The sequence below is a fragment of the Lotus japonicus genome, chromosome 1 (assembly GCF_012489685.1).
Source record: "Lotus japonicus ecotype B-129 chromosome 1, LjGifu_v1.2".
Classification (NCBI taxonomy): Eukaryota; Viridiplantae; Streptophyta; class Magnoliopsida; order Fabales; family Fabaceae; genus Lotus; species Lotus japonicus.
Genome location: NC_080041.1, coordinates 83,373,208 through 83,391,884, shown reverse-complemented (window position 1 = coordinate 83,391,884; position 18,677 = coordinate 83,373,208). Strand labels below are relative to the sequence as shown.

Sequence of the window (18,677 nt, the reverse complement as noted above, 5' to 3'; positions counted from 1 at the left end):
CGCGTAATTATTAAGGCATAAATCAAAGTAAAATGCATAACACAGAGGGTGTCACACTTACTCTCCAAAACCATAAATCAAAACACCTGTCATGCTCATAATAAATATATAAATTTCCAAACTTAGTGTCATAACGTCATATGCATAGCACAGCGGATTTATTTTTCAACTCCAAACTAAAACATACTCCAAAAATAAATAAAGAGAGTTCACAAAATAACTCTTAATATCAAGGTTCGAACTAAGCGTTTCCCCGGTGTTACATAATAGAGCATGAATCCCATCACTAAAAGCATATCTAAAAGACTAGCTCCTCTGACTAACCCTCGCGAGAAGCTCCACTGCTCTCCGTACCTGAGCGATGTCGCATAGAACATCATTCCAACAGAAGGGTGAGAACTCATATCATATGGATAAGCATAATAATAAGTAATGCGAAAGCTTATAAAAATTAGCCATAAATTTCTCATACATAATTAAGAAGATATATCATAAAATTTAATATAATCAATTAATTTTCAAAGTATGCCAATACTCCATAATCATAGCTCAGATAAAGCAAATATAAATATTGTCAATTACCACAACAACAAAATTCTCCAAAGATATTGCAGTTAACTTTAATTAACATCAATAACTCCCTACAATAACTTATATGACTCAAGTGTGACTCCGTGCAGATGTCTTTGGTACCAAAGTTGTTATCCTTAGCGGTATCACCGCGTCCACTCCAGACAGATAACCACCAATAAGCCCTCGCTCTAGGCTTCAAAACCACTCCAGTTTTGGGACAAGTCACTAGCCTCCACGAGAACTAGCAAACATTGCCTCTTGACAACTATGCAGTGTATTGTGCAAAACTCAACTAACATATGCATATTCAGACCATCTCCAAGTCCTAATTATTTTAGCATATTCATCACCAGTTGCACAAAACACAAATTACATGTTATCAATTATACAACTTGCAATTCCAACTTAGCATCTCAAACATAACATCAGTTCAGAAAAACAGCACCAAAACAATAAACTATTAAACATATATAAATTAAATATAGTTTATATTTAACATGTTCAGCAACTTGTGATCCCTTAAATATACTGGAAAGACGCTTATCTCTTTTTTTTTTATGAAAAAAATATCTTCATCGTTGCTAATTTAAAAGAAACAGTACCACTATCTAAAAAATGCTCGAAAAAAATCCCTATCATAGGCATTCATATGTTGTGTAAGATCAAGTTTTGATCTAGTAGTACAACTCTACGTTTTGATGATTACAAGTTAACCTTTTGATATGAACAATTGTGGTACTCTAACGTGTTTTTTCTGAGTGTGCTATTTACAGGCTCTGGCCTCTATTCAATCTCACACTAATCAGAAGCAATGTGCTTAAAGAGTGATCCAAGCTACGCTTTCGCAATGACCATGTTCAATATGAACAGTGGAAAAGCTTCAGAAGTTCTGAAGTTATACAAACTCTGATGTGGACTCAGTCACTAGAAGTTATGAAGATCCAAAAAAGTCTGATAACCAAGAAACACTGAAGGTTCAGATGTTCTGATGGTGTAGAAGACGCTGAAGATCCAGAAGCTGAATAGTGGAAACTCTGATGTCCAGAAGCAAGAAACTCTGAAGACCATGTACTTTCCTTTGAGTTCAGAATCAGAAGATACAACGTCCAGACGATCTGTGCTTTCCCTCTGACTCTGATCAACCGGCTTCACAAGTTCCAACATGAAGCATTCCCCTGATCAGAAGTCTCCTAGGTTTAAAGGTCAAGTCACTATCCAAGTACAAAAGCAACTGTACCTTCCTGACGACCTACCTAACAGTCTCAGACACAGCAGAAGCTGGAATTTCCAGAACTTCCCTCCAACGGTAGCATTTCCATGCAGCGTTCGAACCCTAATCCTTGGAGTATAAATATAGGCTGAATATTGAAAGATGCGGTTGGAAGAATTTACACAAGCACAAGCTATATTCAAAAACCTCCGAGCATTCTTTCATCTGAAATTCATTGTGTTTACTATCAGCTTTTTAAAAGCAAATCTCTTGTAAACATTATTTGTTAAACAGTTTGTTTAGTTCCTTTAGGAGATCAAGGTTGATCGGATCCTAGAGAAGACTAAGAGAGTGAATCTTAGTGTGAGCTAAGTCAGTGTATTGTTAGTCACTTGTAGGTTTCAAGTGCAGTTGTAACACATACCTGATTAGTGGATTGCCTTCATTCTAAGAAGGAAGAAATCACCTTAACGGGTGGACTGGAGTAGCTTGAGTGATTTATCAAGTGAACTAGGATAAAATCCTTGTGTGCTTTTCTATCTCTCATCTTTAGCACTTTGTTCTCGAAAAGATTTGTTAAAATCTTTAAGGTGGAAGTTTTATCTTGAAAACGTTATTCAAACCCCCCCCCCCTTTCTACCGTTTTTCATACCTTCAATTGGTATCAGAGCACAAGTTCTGATTACCACACCTAGCAGTGTTCAGTGATCCGGGCCGGTGTGAAAAACAATGGCTGCCACCACCAGTGAAACTCAAAGAGATGGTTACAATGCAAAGCCTCCTATGTTCGACGGTCAAAGGTTCGAATATTGGAAAGATAGACTGGAAAGTTTCTTTCTGGGTTTCAATGCAGATCTCTGGGATATTATTGTGGATGGCTACGAGCGTCCAGTTGATGCAGATGGCAAGAAGATCCCAAGGTCAGAGATGACTGCAGATCAAAAGAAGCTGTACTCACAACATCACAAAGCAAGGGCAATTCTTCTAAGTGCTATTTCTTATGAAGAGTACCAGAAGATTACAGATCGTGAGTTTGCAAAAGGCATTTTTGAATCTTTGAAGATGTCTCATGAAGGAAACAAGAAAGTCAAAGAATCAAAGGCATTGTCTCTGATCCAAAAATATGAATCCTTCATCATGGAGCCAAATGAGTCCATTGAAGAAATGTTCTCCAGATTTCAGTTGCTTGTGGCTGGCATAAGACCTCTCAACAAGAGCTATACAACAAAAGATCATGTCATAAGGGTTCTCAGGAGTCTTCCTGAAAGCTGGATGCCTTTAGTGACTTCAATAGAGCTCACGAGAGATGTTGAGAATATGAGTTTAGAAGAACTCATCAGCATTTTGAAATGCCATGAGCTGAAGCGCTCTGAGATGCAAGATCTGAGGAAAAAGTCTATAGCCTTGAAATCCAAATCTGAAAAGGCTAAGGCTGAGAAGTCAAAAGCTCTTCAAGCTGAAGAAGAAGAATCTGAAGAAGCATCAGAAGATTCTGATGAAGACGAGCTAACTCTGATCTCCAAGAGACTCAACCGAATCTGGAAGCACAGGCAGAGCAAGTACAAAGGCTCTGGAAAGGCAAAAGGAAAGTCTGAATCCTCAGGCCAGAAGAAGTCATCAATTAAGGAAGTCACATGCTTTGAGTGCAAAGAATCGGGGCACTACAAAAGTGACTGACCAAAGTTGAAGAAGGACAAGAAGCCAAAGAAGCACTTCAAGACAAAGAAGAGTCTGATGGTGACATTTGATGAATCAGAGTCAGAGGATGTTGACTCTGATGGTGAAGTCCAAGGACTCATGGCTATTGTCAAAGACAAATGAGCAGAGTCAAAGGAAGCTGTTGACTCTGACTCAGAATTAGAAGGAGATCCTAACTCAGACGATGAAAATGAGGTATTCGCTTCTTTCTCTACCTCTGAACTAAAACATGCCTTGTCTGATATCATGGATAAGTATAACTCTTTATTGTCTAAGCATAAGAAGCTGAAAAAGGACTTATCTGCTGTTTCCAAGACTCCTTCTGAACATGAGAAAATTATTTCTGATTTGAAAAATGATAATCATGCTTTGATCAATTCTAACTATGTGCTTAAGAACCAGATTGCTAAGTTAGAAGAAATAGTTGGTTGTGATGCCTCTGATTGTAGAAATGAATCTAAGTATGAAAAGTCTTTTCAAAGATTCCTGGCTAAAAGCGTAGATAGAAGCTTAATGGCTTCAATGATCTATGGCGTAAGCAGAAATGGAATGCACGACATTGGCTATTCTAAACCAATTGGAAATGAGTCCTCTGTGCCTAAAGCTAAATCTTTGTATGAATGCTTTGTTCCCTCTGGTACTATATTACCTGATCCTTTATCTGCTAAAGTTGCTAAACCCCCTCTTAAAAAGGGATCTTTCTCTATGTCTAAATATCATGCAAAAATTTCTTTACACTATCATGTTGAGAAACCCAAGGTGATTAGAACCTCTGGGGTAACTAACAAGAGAGGACCCAGAAAGTGGGTACCTAAGGACAAGATTATCTATGTTGCAGATATCCTTGATAGCTCCACTGAAACACCAATCATGGTATCTGGACAGTGGATGCTCGCGTCACATGACGGGAGAAAGGCGTATGTTCCAAGAGCTAAAACTTAAGCCTGGAGGCGAAGTTGGCTTTGGAGGAAATGAAAAGGGTAAAATTGTTGGTACTGGTACTATTTGTGTAGATAGTAGTCCATGCATTGATAATGTGTTATTGGTAGACGGCTTAACACATAACTTATTGTTTATAAGTCAATTAGCTGACAAGGGTTATGATGTTATATTCAATCAAAAGTCCTGCCGGGCTGTAAGTCAAATCGATGGCTCTGTTCTGTTTAACAGCAAGAGGAAGAACAACATTTATAAGATCAGATTATCTGAGTTGGAGGCTCAGAATGTGAAGTGCCATCTGTCTGTTAATGAAGAGCAATGGGTATGGCATAGACGGTTAGGGCATGCCAATATGAGAAAGATTTCTCATGTGAGCAAGCTAAACCTTGTCAGGGGCTTACCCAATCTGAAGTTCGCTTCAGACGCTCTTTGTGAAGCATGTCAGAAAGGCAAATTCACAAAAGTCCCTTTCAAGGCAAAGAATGTTGTCTCAACCTCAAGGCCGTTGGAACATCTGCATATCGACCTTTTTGGACCAGTGAAAACTGAGTCTATAGGTGGCAAGAGATATGGGATGGTTATCGTTGATGACTATAGCCGCTGGACATGGGTAAAGTTTCTAACCCGCAAGGATGAGTCTCATGCTGTGTTCTCTACCTTCATAGCTCAAGTGCAAAACGAGAAGGCTTGTAGGATTGTGCGTGTCAGAAGTGACCATGGTGGAGAGTTTGAGAATGACAAGTTTGAGAGTCTGTTTGATTCCTATGGAATTGCACATAATTTCTCTTGTCCCAGAACTCCTCAACAAAATGGTGTTGTTGAGAGGAAAAACAGAACTCTTCAGGAGATGGCTAGAACCATGCTCCAAGAAACTGGCATGGCTAAGCACTTTTGGGCAGAGGCAGTAAATACAGCATGTTACATTCAGAACAGAATCTCTGTGAGACCAATTCTGAATAAGACTCCCTATGAATTGTGGAAGAACATAAAACCCAACATCTCTTACTTTCATCCTTTTGGTTGTGTTTGTTATGTTCTTAATACTAAGGATAGATTGCATAAATTTGATGCTAAATCTTCTAAATGTCTATTACTTGGTTATTCCGAGAGATCTAAGGGTTTTAGACTTTATAATACTGATGCTAAGACTATTGAAGAATCTATTCATGTTAGATTTGACGATAAGCTTGACTCTGACCAGTCAAAGCTAGTTGAGAAGTTTGCAGATTTAAGCATTAATGTTTCTGACAAAGGCAAAGCTCCAGAGGAAGCTGAGCCAGAGGAAGATGAACCAGAAGAAGAAGCTGGTCCCTCTGATTCACAAACTCTGAAGAAGAGCAGAATCACTGCAGCTCATCCTAAGGAATTGATTCTGGGCAACAAAGACGAACCAGTTAGAACCAGATCAGCCTTCAGACCCTCTGAAGAGACCCTGCTTAGTCTGAAAGGATTGGTGTCCTTAATTGAACCCAAGTCCATAGATGAAGCTCTTCAGGACAAGGACTGGATTTTGGCCATGGAAGAAGAATTGAATCAATTCTCCAAGAACGATGTTTGGAGCTCAGTGAAGAAGCCTGAAAGTGTCCATGTAATTGGAACAAAATGGGTGTTCAGAAATAAGTTGAATGAGAAAGGAGATGTAGTCAGAAACAAGGCAAGGCTCGTTGCTCAAGGCTACAGCCAGCAGGAAGGAATAGACTACACATAAACTTTTGCTCCAGTAGCAAGACTAGAAGCAATCAGACTGTTGATCTCTTTCTCAGTGAATCACAACATAATTCTACATCAGATGGATGTTAAGAGTGCCTTCCTAAATGGATATATATCAGAGGAAGTCTACGTTCATCAACCCCCAGGTTTTGAGGATGAAAAGAAACCAGACCATGTGTTCAAGTTGAAGAAATCACTCTATGGTCTGAAGCAAGCTCCCAGAGCATGGTATGAGAGACTCAGCTCATTCCTTCTGGAGAATAAGTTTGTAAGGGGTAAAGTAGATACAACTCTCTTTTGCAAAACTTACAAAGATGATATCTTAATTGTGCAAATTTATGTTGATGATATTATATTTGGTTCTGCTAATCAATCTCTATGCAAAGAATTTTCTGAGATGATGCAGGCTGAATTTGAGATGAGTATGATGGGAGAACTCAAGTACTTTCTGGGTATACAAGTTGATCAAACACTAGAAGGAACATATATCCATCAGAGCAAGTACACTAAAGAACTTCTGAAGAAGTTCAATATGCTGGAATCTACAGTGGCCAAGACTCCAATGCATCCTACATGCATTCTGGAGAAAGAAGATGAAAGTGGTAAAGTATGTCAGAAGCTCTATCGTGGTATGATAGGTTCACTTCTATACTTAACTGCATCTAGGCCAGACATATTGTTTAGTGTTCATCTATGTGCTCGTTTCCAATCAGATCCAAGGGAAACCCACTTAACTGCTGTTAAGAGGATCCTAAGGTATTTGAAAGGCACCACTAACCTTGGCTTGATGTATAAGAAAACATCAGAGTATAAGCTTTCAGGTTATTGTGATGCTGATTATGCTGGAGATAGAACAGAGAGAAAAAGCACTTCTGGAAATTGTCAATTTCTGGGAAGCAATTTAGTCTCATGGGCAAGCAAGAGGCAATCAACCATTGCACTATCCACTGCAGAGGCAGAATATATCTCAGCAGCAATTTGCAGCACCCAGATGCTCTGGATGAAACATCAGCTGGAGGATTATCAGATCCTTGAGAGCAATATCCCAATCTATTGTGATAACACTGCTGCAATCTCATTGAGTAAGAATCCTATCTTACATTCAAGGGCAAAGCACATTGAGGTAAAGTATCACTTTATTAGAGATTATGTACAGAAGGGTGTACTTCTTCTGAAGTTTGTTGATACTGACCATCAATGGGCAGATATCTTTACAAAGCCCTTAGCAGAGGATAGATTTAATTTTATTCTGAAAAATCTGAATATGGACTTTTGTCCAGAGTGAAGATGGATCAGAACCTCTGACTATGATACTTCTTGATCAGAAGATGTCTAGTCCAGAAGGTAACTCCATCAGAGTGTAAGTACCCATTGGTGCTGACTCTGAAGCTGAGACAGTAACACGTGTGTCAGTATCTCTGATGCATAGTTCCTTGTGCCCGTGTGACAGTCTGTCATGATGTGTGTAGATGTGCTTCTCTCCTGTGTGTGATACGTGTATTTACTGTTACTATCATGTCTTTAATTTTTAACTGTTGATCTTAAAATGCTTTTTGAATCAACAACGATTATTTGATAAAACCCACTATACACACGATCTCCTACACTTTCGGTTTTTACTCTCTCTCTCTCTCTCTCTTGTATTTTCAAAACCGCTTACCCTCGATTTCTTTCTCGCTCTCTATTCATCATCAACCTTCATCCTCTACCCAAAACCTTCAACCGCTCCAAAATGGTGAGACAAACCAGAAGAGATACTGCAGATGCAACCCAGTTCCCTCATATGGTAGTGGGTCAAGCTACAGGCCAATTGGGTCCTGAAGCTCCTGTTCAAGATCAAGCTCAAGAGCAGATTATTCCGATTGCAGAACGGGGCTGTGCCGTTCACTGCGTATATGCTCCTGAGGAACTTCAAGTACTGGCAGAATGGAGATTTGACCTCGACAATCTTGCTACAAATGGGTATGATCTTCGTCCTGAAGTCCAAGCTCAAGGCTGAGAAAATTACTTCAACAGGCTTCGAGGACCGGTGTACGACAAACTGATCAAGGAATTCTGGAAGCACGCCGACTGCGATGATACTCAGGTAGTATCTCACATTCTTGGAAGAAAGATTATAATTACAGAGAAGTCTTTCGTGAATCTGCTGGGTGCAGAAACTGCTCGTGGGTATCGTTTCCAATTCACTGAATCGAAGCTGAAACCCAAAACGAAGGATGAGACCAACAAGGCCCTGTACACCAATTACAAACCGGGCAAGACTAATTACAAAGTGATGGATCTTCATCCCAAGCTCAGAATCTGGCACAAGATTTTGCTGAATTGCATCAACCAGAGGCCAAAGGGCAGTTCCCCAGATTACATCAATTTCTGCCAGAAGGCAATGCTAGTCTTCATCCAAGACAAGAGGAAACTCTGCCTCCCTTTCTTCTTGTTCTCTTACCTGAAGGAATGTATCCGGAAGTCAAGGACTACTGCTTCCATCAAGTCAGCAATCAAGTATATCCCTTTTGGGAGATTGCTGTCTGATCTCTTCATTGAGAGTGACCTTATTCAAGATCTGGTCAATGCTGGATGCGTAGAGGATTTGACCACCATTGTCAGTGATGTCTTCACTGCAAATTCTCTGAAGAAAATGGGTCTGGTCAAGAAGAAGATTGCTCCTGCCCATGAAGACACATCTTCTGAAATCAGAAAAAGAAGAGTCCCTCTGAATGACTTTCCCTTGTGGACCTAGGCAGACAACCCTGAAGCAATCAGGTGTTTCGTTGATGATTTGAGGAATCAAGGCTTTGAGATTGATGTTGATGAATTCTACAGAATGTTGCCTCCTGCACCAGAGCTTGATTCTCCTCTCAAGAAGAAGGTTCAGAGGAAGATGATCTTAGAAGAATCATCTGAGGAATCAGATGTCTCTCTGAACAAGAGGAAGAAGGCTGGTCAATCCAAGAGAAAACATGATGAAACCAGCAAGCCAGATGATGGTGATAATGGTGATAATGAGGATGGTCCTTCTCCTGCCAAGAAGTAGAAGAAGCAGGTCAGAATAGTGGTGAAGCCTACCCGGGTGGAACCAGCTGCTGAAGTGATCAGAAGGATTGAAACTCCTGCCAGAGTGACAAGATCATCAGCACAATCAAGTAAGTCTGCAGTTGCTTCTGATGATGATTTGAATTTATTTGATGCACTCCCCATCTCAGCCATGCTCAAACAATCTTCAAATCCACTCACTCCCATTCCTGAGTCCCAACCAGCTGCACAAACCACCTCTCCACCACATTCCCCAAGGTCTTCATTTTTCCAACCTTCTCCAACTGAAGCACCTCTCTGGAATTTGCTCCAGAATCAACCCACCGGACCCTCTGATCCAACCTCACCCATCACCATCCAGTATAACCCATTAACTTCTGAACCCATCATCCATGAACAACTAGAGCCCAACCAAACGGAACCTGGACCCAGAACCTCTAATCACTCTGTCCCAAGAGCATCAGAACGTCTGGCTCCCAGAACTACTGATACAGACTCTTCCACAGCCTATACACCTGTATCCTTCCCAACAAATGTTGCTGACTCTTCTCCCTCCAATAACTCTGAATCCATTAGAAAATTCATTGAGGTCAGAAAAGAAAAGGTGTCTACCTTAGAAGAGTATTATCTCACTTGTCCAAGCCCTAGGAGATATCCTGGCCCTAGACCTGAACGTCTAGTAGACCCAGATGAACCTATCTTGGCCAATCCTTTACATGAGGCAGACCCTTTGGCTCAACAAGTTCAACCTGCCCCTGACCAACAAGAGCCAGTTCAACCAGAACCCGAACCAGAACAATCTGTGTCTAACCACTCTTCGGTTAGATCACCAAATCCTCTGGTTGACACTTCAGAACCTCACCTTGGAACCTCTGAACATCATGTTCAATCCTTTAACATTGGCTCTCCACAAGGTGCCTCTGAAGCTCATAGCAGCAATCACCCAGCCTCTCCTGAAACCAACCTCTCTATAATTCCTTACACTCACCTCCGACCCACATCTCTCTCTGAGTGCATCAATATTTTTCATCATGAAGCTTCATTGATGCTACGCAATGTGCAAGGTCAGACTGACCTAAGCGAGAATGCTGAATATGTGGCTGAAGAGTGGAACAGTCTGAGCACTTGGCTAGTGGCTCAAGTTCCAGTTATGATGCAGCTCCTGAATGCAGAGGGAAGTCAGAGAATCGAGGCTGCAAAGCAAAGGTTTGCTAGAAGGGTGACTCTTCATGAACAAGAACAGAGACAGAAGCTTCTTGAAGCCATTGAAGAGGCCAGAAGAAAGCAAGAGCAAGCAGAGGAAGCTGCACGTCAAGCAGCAGCTCAAGCTGAACAAGCCAGATTAGAGGCAGAACGACTTGATGCTGAGGCTGAAGCTCTTAGATGCCAAGCACTTGCACCAGTAGTGTTTACTCCTGCTGCTTCTGCTTCCATTCCAGCTCCTCAAGCTGCTCAGAATGTTCCTTCCAGTTCTACTCAGTCAAGCTCGTCCAGACTCGACATCATGGAACAGCGTCTTGATACTCATGAGTCTATGCTAATAGACATGAAGGAAATGATGATGGAACTTCTGCGTCGATCTGCTAAACCCTGGTCTTAGGATCTCTTCGTTTTTCTTCTTACCCTAGTTTTATTTTCTTTAAGTTTTTTTATTCTGTTATGTCTTTTCGTTATTTATTTTTGCACCTCATACATATATATATTTGACATTATGTTTGCAAAATTTTCTTTTCTCATAATAAACTGCATTTACTTCATACATTTTCCTTCTTTTTCCCTAAAATCCTAGAATGGAGGATCCCTCCTCATTCTTCTGCACTCCTGGCGCTGCTCTGACCTCTCCTTCTCCAGACGATCCAGTGAATACTGAATGTTGTTGAGACTGGCTGTAAACTCAATCCTCTCCAGAACCTTGTCTGAAGTCTTGAGCTTTCCTTCTATGATCTCTTTTTCTTCCAGCAGCTTTAGTTCGAGCTGGCTAAGTTCCTGCACTTCCTCCACGAAGGCCAGGAATTCCCTCAAGTCATTCTTCAACTCTGGACGCAGGTCCTCCTCCAGTAGTGCTCTCGCAAGCTCTGAGATGGTTTTTGTACCCTCTGGATGCCTAATGTTAAGGAACAAGTCCTTCTCAAAGGCTTTCTTTCTCAGCTCTTCTAGTGCGATCATGTTTGATGCCATTTCTCTTTTTATGGTATTGTTCGAGTTGTGAAGCTTACCCTATTCTCCATCGCTTTATATAGGCTTCACTTTCTCTCTGAAAGTTAATGCTCCTACAGTTTCTCGAGGTTAAGTTCTTGGTAACCGACCCTTATCTTTACTCCTTTGGCCGGTGGTAAACGTTCTTCTTTTGCATTAACTCTTCTCTTTAATTCGCCTAACTCTGATTCTTGCATCATTTTCATTTTCTTAAAACTTAGACCTTCTCTAAGGGGGAGTACCTTGTACTTCAAGCTAAGTTTTTCACACCCCAAACTTTTTGCTTATGACAAAAAGGGGGAGTAAACCCAGTTTTTGATGTGTAAGATGTGTTAGTGTGATTTATTTTTCTTTTGGAGAATTTAAGAGTTCCACCTTTATGACCATAGATGTGTCACTGGGCAAATACAAGGAATACATTTCACTTCTTCTGAAGTGATTCTGATACCCAAGACTCTGATACCTTGTCCGTTGACTCTGATTACTTATGCGCTCTGATTACTCTATTTTCATCTATGTCATAAGTTTTTCACTCTGAACTCTTATATTATTTAGCTCAGAATCTAGACTTTACTAACGTTTTCATCAAGTATTAGATTCAGGGGGAGCTAAGCTCAGAATCAAGCAGTGACTTGAATTCAGATTGGGCAAAATAAACTATTCACATCAGGATAAGTCTCCTTCTATATTCCTAAACTCTGAGTGAATTCAGTTTATTGTTTAAGAATTGTTCATCAAAAATCTTAGTTTTGTCATCATCAAAAAGGGGGAGATTGTAAGATCAAGTTTTGATCTAGTAGTACAACTCTACGTTTTGATGATTACAAGTTAACCTTTTGATATGAACAATTGTGGTACTCTAACGTGTTTTTTCTGAGTGTGCTATTTACAGGCTCTGACCTCTATTCAATCTCACACTAATCAGAAGCACCGTGCTTAAAGAGTGATCCAAGCAACGCTTTCGCAATGACCATGTTCAATATGAACAGTGGAAAAGCTTCAGAAGTTCTGAAGTTATACAAACTCTGATGTGGACTTAGTCACTAGAAGTTCTGAAGATCCAAAAAAGTCTGATAACCAAGAAACACTGAAGGTTCAGATGTTCTGATGGTGTAGAAGACGCTGAAGATCCAGAAGCTGAATAGTGGAAACTCTGATGTCCAGAAGCAAGAAACTCTGAAGACCATGTACTTCCCTCTGAGTTCAGAATCAGAAGATACAACGTCCAGACGATCTGTGCTTTCCCTCTGACTCTGATCAACCGGCTTCACAAGTTCCAACATGAAGCATTCCCCTGATCAGAAGTCTCCTATGTTTAAATGTCAAGTCACTATCCAAGTACAAAAGCAACCGTACCTTCCTGACGACCTACCTAACAGTCTCAGACACAGCAGAAGCTGGAATTTCCATAACTGCCCTCCAACGGTAGCATTTCCATGCAGCGTTCAAACCCTAATCCTTGGAGTATAAATAGAGGCTGAATATTGAAAGATGCGGTTGGAAGAATTTACACAAGCACAAGCTATATTCAAAAACCTCCGAGCATTCTTTCATCTGAAATTCATTGTGTTTACTATCAGCTTTTTAGAAGCAAATCTCTTGTAAACATTATTTGTTAAACAGTTTGTTTAGTTCCTTTAGGAGATCAAGATTGATCGGATCCTAGAGAAGACTAAGAGAGTGAATTTTAGTGTGAGCTAAGTCAGTGTATTGTTAGTCACTTGTAGGTTTCAAGTGCAGTTGTAACACATACCTGATTAGTGGATTGCCTTCATTCTAAGAAGGAAGAAATCACCTTAACGGGTGGACTGGAGTAGCTTGAGTGATTTATCAAGTGAACCAGGATAAAATCCTTGTGTGCTTTTCTATCTCTCATCTTTAGCACTTTGTTCTCGAAAAGATTTGTTAAAATCTTTAAGGTGGAAGTTTTATCTTGAAAACGTTATTCAAACCCCCCCCCCCTTTCTACCGTTTTTCATACCTTCATGTTGTTCTTTCTAAAGTTGATAAAAAAAAATATCATGTTTACCATTTAAACCAATAGATGATCTATTCATCATATTATAGCACTAAGTGATCAATCAAAACTAGCAAGTCAACACAGTATGTATCGAAACTTTGTAACTAATAATTAATTGAAATTAATCAAGTACAATCAAACTAATTAATTAGGTAACTATCAAGGATCTAGACCCTAATACACCTATAGGCCGTCAGCTATAAACTTATAGCACATGGTGATGTTTCCAGTTTTTGGATCAAAATATGTAAACTTCATAAATTAAAATTATAACTCCTAGAACATGCATGGCTCTAGAACTCACGAAAATAGCAACCAGAGGATAGTATAGCATGGACCAGATTCAAGAGGTACCATCACCACCAAATACATTCAAAAGAAAAACCGCACCACCACGACCCATAAGGCAATTGAATTGATCTCTGCACACCACGCGCACCTTTACCCCTCTCTCCTACCCCCACAGTGCATCTAAAATCAAACCTATCTATTTTCAATTTAGAGAATTCTACATCCTATGGTTTCTAAATCATGCTTTCCACCATCATTAACTATTATGCCAAACCAAAAAAATAAGAATTCAAACCCTTACCTCTTGAAGATCAAAGCCTAGGTTTTCTTCTCTTTTCTCCTCTCCTTCTTGCTTTCACGCTTTCTCCCTTTTCTGTTCTGCTCTTCTAATTCTGATTTCTCTTTCTTTCTTTTCTCTTTCTATTTAACTCCTAATTACTCACTCTAAACCCTAAAACCCCTTTTAATTAAATCTTTTACTATATCACATAAGATTTAAATAATAATCACATATATCACTCATATCCAATTTAAATAATTTATTCACTACATATATCACTATATCACCTTATTATATAATAAAATCACATATTTATTCAAATAAATATATAACCTAATAATAATTAAAATAAAATAATTAACATTCTACTAATCAGAAAATGGGGTGTTACAATATGCATCAGAACTAAAACTATCGTGTAACTGCTCATCACCATATAACTAACTACCACTTTGTTTGGTTGTAGGGAGATAGAGAAGAGATTGAGGTAAGAGAGAGAGATAGAGAAGAGATACTTGAGGCACCCTCGTTTGGTTGCAACATAAACAGAAGAGAGATGGTTAATTTCTGTGGGCCCTACCACTTTTTATGGTTCCCCCAAATTGCGAAGAGATAAGAAGAGGAACGCTCACCCCTTTTCTTTCTGCCCTTTCTACCCTTCTATGCCCGCGAGTTCTTCCTTGTTCTCCCGCGTGTTCTTCCTTGTTTTCTGATAAATGTTCCCTTACTCCATGTGTGTAGCAGCGGCACCGACGTAACCTTCGGTGGCTGAGCATCCGGCCTCGACCCACCAGCAAAGGGTGCTTGATCTTTATTTATTTAAGTGGATCGATCTTGCCCACCACCATTTCCGACTCATCTTACGACCCACTGCCACCGAGCGCATTTTAATCTGTCACCAAACTCAGGTATTTCATCCTTCAACTCGACACACTGTTTTTGTGTCTCTAATCCATTTATTTCATGCTATTGAAGGATTGATCTCTATTATAATTACATATCGATTCTTTGGTTTACTGTGTTGTTTGGGATTGATTCTTTCTTCATATTAGTGCTGTTATTATTGCGTGAAATGGGGCAAATATTGTTTTGCTCCAAGTTGTACTCTTTCACATGAATTTAAATTCTAGAGCATCGATGGAACTGCAGAGGTAAGACATGCCATTTGTAAAAATTGTCACTTGATTATAAAGAGGTAATTAGAGGTAAGCTTATAAAAATAAAAAATAAAACTTGATTATAAAGACATGTAATAGAGGTAAGCTTACAAATATTTCATCCTTGATTATAAAGACATGCCACTTTGCAATTTCATAATTGAGATTGAAATTTATTTTGTTTTCTGGTTTCTGTATTCAAAATTTTCTCATTTGTTCATGTCTTGCATAAGGTCTCTTTTTAGTTTGTCCTATGGATAGAGCCTTGAATTGTGATAACCATGAAGATGTCAATATTGATGATCATACTGAACTGTTAAATCAAGTTGAGAGCGACGAAGATGACCATATTGATCTTGGAATGTCGATTCAAGTGCAAATTTTGAATAGTACCCGACAAGAGTTGGAAAAGAGGCAATACATTGGTGTTGTTGTCTTGCTATGCTATGTGGTACATGCATTGCATTTGTTTCAAATGGTGACCACTTCTTTTCATCGACGAGTCCAAGATGTGGATCCACAAAGAGAGCGTAGGCGTCGTGAGTTAATGGGTTACCTAACACATACAGAGAAGTGTCGCGACATTATACGCATGGGGACTGAAGCATTCCTTCGATTGTGCCAGAAAATAAGAGGCACAGGTTTAGTAAAGGATAATATATGGTCCACTGTAGAGGAGCAAGTGGCGAAATTTTTACACATTATAGGACATAATGTTAAAAATCGTGTGGTTTCGTTCTTCTTCCATCGTTCCGGAGAGACAGTTAGCCGTCATTTTCATAATGTGTTGCATTCCATAATCTCATTACAAGAAGAATTTTTTATCCAACCATCAGGTGCGGATGTCTCGGCACAAATACTTCACAATGACAGATTCTATCCATTTTTAAAGGTATGAGGGTGGTTTTTTTACTTGTGGTTATCTTACCATTTTTAATGATTATATACAAAACTAACATTACTATTTATGACCAAAGGATTGCATTGGAGCTATAGATGGGACACATGTTCGGGTCAAGGTTCCAAGGGCAGAAGCCCCTCGCTTTCGTGGAAGAAAGGATTGCCCCACGCAAAATGTCTTCGCTGCATGTGATTTCGACATGAAATTCACATACGTTCTAGCAGGGTGGGAAGGAACAGCTTCAGACTCTAGAATTTTAAAGGATGCCTTGAGTAGGGAAGACCCTTTAATAATACCAGAAGGTTAGTAAAAACCTTTCAATTTGTAAAAACCATTCAATTTTCAATTTTTTTACTCGATCTAATGTGTTGTAATTTATCTCAACCTTTATGTAGGAAAATTTTATCTTGGGGATGCGGGATTTATGCTTAAACCTGGGATACTTACACCATATAGAGGTGTTCGTTATCACTTGAAGGAGTATTCAACTCGAGGCCCCCAAAATCCTAGAGAGTTGTTCAACCTACGCCACTCTTCACTCAGAAATGTCATAGAGAGAACTTTTGGTGTATTAAAAAAAAGATTTCCCATCATATCCAGCGGAACAGAACCACATTATTCGTTTGAAGTAATGAGGAACATAGTAGTTGCTTGTTGTATACTGCATAATTTTTTAATGGGTGTGGACATTGATGAAGCCTTAATGGCTGAAGTTGACCGTGAATTGCTTCAACGTGACATAGATAGATCCCAGGCTCAACGTGATGAGGAGTACAGACAAGGCCAACTTCTAAGGGATAATATTGCAAATGAAATGTGGAATGTTTATCAAGTTTAGTGTTGTTGTCTCATGGTTCCTAGGTCTTCATCTTGTAATTTATACTTGGATTATGTGCATGTAAACTTTGATGTTGTTATTCATGTTTTCCATATGTCATTAGTGTTGGGTTATTCTTTTTACTTGTTATTTATTGATCTGTGAAGTATTGAATTGATTTGGGTAATGTCAAAGACTATTCTTCTCATATGTATTTGTCATTGATTCCTAAAAATACAATGGTCAGCATTCTCTATCCTTCTATCTATTTACCTCAATTGTATTTATAGGTTGAAAGATGTCAAAGAGTAAAGGTCAAGCTGGGGAACCTACTCAAGTCCGTGTTGTGATCTTGAGGTGGACTGAAGACATGGACCAAATATTACTGGATGCCTTTTGTGAGGAGGTTACCAAGGGAAATAGGCCGGATGGTGCATGGACAACGCAAGGCTATGCTAATGTACTTGAGGCATTAAGGGCTGGCGTTTCACCAACCATGACAAAGCAAAATATTAAAAATAGAATGAAAACCATGAAGGATAACTTCACTGAGGCTTATGATTTATTCAAAGGTCTTAGTGGCTTTGCATGGAGTCCAATGACTAAGAGGTTTGAGGCTGAGGATCATGTATGGGAGGAATTAATTCAGGTGAGTTGCATTATTCATGACATGTGATGCTGATCATTATGCTATTTATTTACACAACATAATACTAACTAATGTTGTCATTTAATTTGTGAAAGGAAAAACCTCATGCTATTAAATGGAAACGATCGCAAGTCAAGCACTATGATACATTGAAAGAGCATTTTGGTGCTGATCGAGCAACGGGAAAAAAAGCCTTAAGTGCTGGCCAAATATTGCGTGAAATGGAGAAGGATACTGTGGACTTAAATGATGCTGGCGATGACACTTCTATGCCGGAACCAAATGCTGGTGTCTTTGAGGGGGGGAAATTCTCCCCTCCTAATGTTGACTCTTTTAGCCCAGCCCAAGCACCCTCCCATCAATCTACAGGTACATCTGGTTCACGAGGAACAAAGCGTAAGACACCGATGATTGATTCCTTTGATTCTCAAGTGGAGAAAATGACTAGTGCTCTTGGATTGATGTCTGATGCATTGATTAGTTGTAATTGTATTTCTAGTAAGCTGCATGATTTGGCTGAAAGGCAGGTGGGAGTCGCAGAATGTCAAGTTGTAGCAATTGAAGAGCGCAATGAAATTTACAAAGACCAGTTGACCGTCTTTAAACATAGTAAACCACTTATATATACTGAATCAGATGTGTGGAACATGTTGACTGAACTGAATGTAATTGACCACCTCCGCATGCAGTGCTATGAATTTTTATGCACTAATGATCAAAAGAAGCGCCTGCTTTTTGGTGTACCAGCTCACATGCGCTTGCAGACTCTGTTTCAAATGATGAATGTCGGTGGGCTGCAGTGACAGTTCATGTTCAGCCTATGTTTTTTTGCTAGTGTGCATTATGTACTTTTTGGGGTGTTTGTACTGAAGACATCTTCTAGTGCCTTTAGCTATTTTGTGTTACTAATTTGTAATATATTATGGAAAGAAGTAGGAAGCTAGGGAAGGGTTTTTTGATGTAAAAGGATCTATTTTTTTGTTATGGTGGCAGTCATATGCTTTGTAAGCCTTTTGAATGTAATTGACTCAAACATTATGTATGGATTATAGAAAATGTAATATAATTACTTCTATTATTGATTTTCCCTATCTTAATATATATTAGCAAATTTCTTTTTCTTTTTCTTTATATTTATCACATTTGATGTCTCTATTATGATTTCACTCTCACTTGAGTTAATTGGTGCCTAGTTACTACTGCAAT

At 39.3% G+C, this 18,677-nt stretch overlaps 2 protein-coding genes across 2 annotated transcripts; both read left to right on the top strand.

The window, feature by feature from the left end:
- Positions 1 to 15,357: 15,357 nt before the first annotated feature.
- Positions 15,358 to 16,843, top strand: LOC130748834 (uncharacterized). The gene is made up of 3 exons (XM_057602081.1): positions 15,358 to 15,996; positions 16,082 to 16,307; positions 16,401 to 16,843. The coding sequence occupies exons 1-3, from the start codon at positions 15,358 to 15,360 to the stop codon at positions 16,841 to 16,843; spliced, it is 1,308 nt and encodes a 435-aa protein (XP_057458064.1).
- Positions 16,107 to 18,432, top strand: LOC130722835 (uncharacterized protein At2g29880-like). The gene is made up of 4 exons (XM_057573686.1): positions 16,107 to 16,307; positions 16,401 to 16,866; positions 17,113 to 17,471; positions 17,567 to 18,432. The coding sequence occupies exons 3-4, from the start codon at positions 17,121 to 17,123 to the stop codon at positions 18,272 to 18,274; spliced, it is 1,059 nt and encodes a 352-aa protein (XP_057429669.1). The 5' UTR covers positions 16,107 to 16,307; positions 16,401 to 16,866; positions 17,113 to 17,120; the 3' UTR covers positions 18,275 to 18,432.
- Positions 18,433 to 18,677: the final 245 nt, after the last annotated feature.

Coding starts and splice junctions, on each gene's coding strand:
- LOC130748834 (XM_057602081.1), top strand. CDS start 15,358: ATGGATAGAGCCTTGAATTGTGATAACCATGAAGATGTCAATATTGAT. Junction 15,997..16,081: donor GATTCTATCCATTTTTAAAG/GTATGAGGGTGG, acceptor TTATGACCAAAG/GATTGCATTGGAGCTATAGA. Junction 16,308..16,400: donor CCCTTTAATAATACCAGAAG/GTTAGTAAAAAC, acceptor ACCTTTATGTAG/GAAAATTTTATCTTGGGGAT.
- LOC130722835 (XM_057573686.1), top strand. CDS start 17,121: ATGTCAAAGAGTAAAGGTCAAGCTGGGGAACCTACTCAAGTCCGTGTT. Junction 17,472..17,566: donor TATGGGAGGAATTAATTCAG/GTGAGTTGCATT, acceptor AATTTGTGAAAG/GAAAAACCTCATGCTATTAA.